The 2,681-nt window shown below is 39.6% G+C and overlaps 1 protein-coding gene across 1 annotated transcript; it reads right to left on the bottom strand.

Annotated features, from left to right (window-relative positions):
• Nucleotides 1-414: 414 nt before the first annotated feature.
• On the bottom strand, nt 415-2,293 carry LOC149579440 (mogroside I-E synthase-like). The gene is made up of 2 exons (XM_089832789.1): nt 1,626-2,293; nt 415-1,508 (listed from the first exon to the last, which is right to left on the bottom strand). The coding sequence occupies exons 1-2, from the start codon at nt 2,110-2,112 to the stop codon at nt 574-576; spliced, it is 1,422 nt and encodes a 473-aa protein (XP_089688915.1). The 5' UTR covers nt 2,113-2,293; the 3' UTR covers nt 415-573.
• Between the last annotated feature and the right edge of the window lie 388 nt (nt 2,294-2,681).

Here is a 2,681-nt window from a genome sequence, read left to right as displayed (position 1 = left end):
TCAATTTGACATCAAGTTGTCTCCTTAAATAACATTTGTGGGGTAATTGTTTTTAAATTGTTTTACCTATGTATGTATTGTGCATCTAATAAATGATATTATTTAATCTTTAATTTTTATAGACTTAGTATTTGTATATAGAATAAAGTACATTGTTGAAGAATTTTTATTATTATAGAAAATTGTACATTAAAAATATATCTAAAAAAGTGAGTTCAGTACTAATGAGGTTTATTAGTATTCTTTTAGATGCAGTTAAATTAAATTAAAAAAAGATAAAATTGTGTGGTTCAACTTATTTTTTTTAATCAAATATTGACCTATGAATACTGATTCACACAGATTGACTTAAATTTTCATTCATTATCACTGGTCAGAATAAACCACTTAACATATTAGATCTATACCCAAATAAATCTCTCAAACACTTAATGAAGGGCTTATAAATAAAATTGCAAGCAGAGTAGTTCCAAACATGCAGGAAACATAACAATTAAATGCATTCCAACTGTGATGGATGACCTCCTAGAAAGTAAGTTCTTGTTCTACCATGGAACATCACCTGGAAACAATTTACGCTGTAACCTCTCGAGCAAAACGTGAAAGATTTGCATCAGAAGATCCGCCGGCCATCATAGCCCGCCTCGCGGCATCTTTCCATCTCAAGCTGTTCTTCCTCAACTCTGCAAATTCTTCCCCTCCCTCCATCGCCCATCTCACACACCTCTCAATCTCCTCCATCCCCACAACCCCATCTTCCCCCTTCTTCATTCGCCGCCCTATTCTCCACACATCAGCCATGCATTTCGCATTACTCGGCTGATCCGCCCATATCTCCAAAGTAAGCGTAGGAACGCCCAAGCTGAGAGCATCCAGAGTAGAATTCCAACCACAATGGCTCATAAACACCCCCACTGATGGATGTGACAGAACCTCCAGCTGAACACACCATTCCGCCATTAAACCCCTTTCTGCGACTCTCTCCACAAATCCTTCAGGCAACAACAAATTGAGATCTTGATGGCCTTTGGGAGGCCTGATGATCCACAAGAAGCTCTGTTGGCTTCTCTCAAGCCCCTCTGCAATTTCATGAATCTGATTAGGGCTAATGGAGGTTATGCTGCCGAAAGAAACATAAACAACTGAATGTGGGGGTTTGCTATCGAGCCATTTGGTGATGAAATCCGGCCCTTCCCAAGGGTCTGCCCCTGCTCCAACCCGCGTATCCTCCGAATTGCCTCCCAGAAAAGCCATGGGTATGGAAGGCCCCACTGTTAAAATGGGCACTCTCACTGATCCGCTCAAATAATCAAGCACCTTGTTTTCCAGGTTGTCAAATGAATTGATGAGCACCCATGAAGCATCTGTTACAGAGTCCAGATCTGCGAAGAAATCGGGCAATCCTCGGGGATGCTGCAATTTGGCAGGTAAATCCTTGATATTGAATTCGCCCAGACAAGGCAATTCGAAGGTCTCCGGCAGATTTCGTTCTCCATCCCACTTCTCAACTGTAAAGAAACCAACAAGAAGAAATTGATTATCTGAAAACGTTTATTTTAATGAATCATGCGACTCGCACAAACCTGGAAAAGGGGAAATTTTGTTTCAATTGATATAATACTGACCAGTCTTGAAATGGTGATAGACAGAGAAAACCGTGGCCGATTGCGTCCATAAGAAGGCGTGGGGGATGCCGAGCTTGGCTGCAATTTTGGGAACCCAGGGAAGGAAGGAATCATAGATGACGCATGATACAGGATTGGGGGAGGTTTTGAAACGGAGGAGGAGGGTTTCGAACCCGTGACCTGTCATGGTGCGGTGCATGTGATCGAAGAGGAAATCGTTGATGTGGGCGTCGATGGTCACATCAGAGGGGATTTCATCGGGAATCCACTCCAACTGAACAAGCCCTGGGCTGCTCAGGCGGTTGAGATATTCTTTGGCCTTTTCAATTCTGGAATGATCGAAATGGAGGCTTACGAAGGAAACGAGTAAACCCTTGGAGGCCAGATTTTTGGCGAATTGAAGCATGGGATTTGTGTGGCCGAGAGTGGAATAGGGCACCACCACAACGTGCCCTGCAAATTTCTTGCTTTGTATCTCATTCTCCATTTGTAAGCTCCCAAAGCTCAGAAGAAAGTGTAAAACTCAAAGTTGAAAAAGATCAGACAATGATCTCCAATCTGAACTATACGTGCGTTGACGTGCAGGATGGATGGGCTTATTTTAATACGAAAGCTGGCGCATTCTTCAGAAGTTGGATTAGGAAATAATTGTATTTAATATATGGACTGACATGGATATGCTGTAAATGATTTTATTTATATAAAACTTATCTTTGCTATGGGTCTATTGTTTCTTGCACTTTAGTTGATAATTTATATTGAGTTATTAGCTATATGATATATGATGTAACATATACGTATTGCTTGATTAATTCTTAAGTGGGAATTCACATTATCAATGAGTATGTATTGCTTGTTTAATTTGTAGTGTAAAATATAAGCATTGCTTATTATTAGTCCCTCTTTATAGGCAGTGAACTAATGTTTTCACCAGTGCCATCGTATTAATTTTTACAGCGTAAAAATCTTAAGATTCTAAAGTTTAGAAAGGTTTATTTTTAAATTTAAAGCAATATTCAAAATTTTTAAATATTGTAAATTTTATACCTACGTTTT

Source organism: Cupressus sempervirens, chromosome 1 (assembly GCF_028749045.1).
Source record: "Cupressus sempervirens isolate cs-2001-9-10 chromosome 1, ASM2874904v1, whole genome shotgun sequence".
In the NCBI taxonomy this organism is placed as follows: domain Eukaryota; kingdom Viridiplantae; phylum Streptophyta; class Pinopsida; order Cupressales; family Cupressaceae; genus Cupressus; species Cupressus sempervirens.
This window is presented reverse-complemented; position numbering and strand designations above follow the sequence as displayed.

Coding starts and splice junctions, on each gene's coding strand:
- LOC149579440 (XM_089832789.1), bottom strand. CDS start 2,112: ATGGAGAATGAGATACAAAGCAAGAAATTTGCAGGGCACGTTGTGGTG. Junction 1,509..1,625: donor CTATCACCATTTCAAGACTG/GTCAGTATTATA, acceptor GTTTCTTTACAG/TTGAGAAGTGGGATGGAGAA.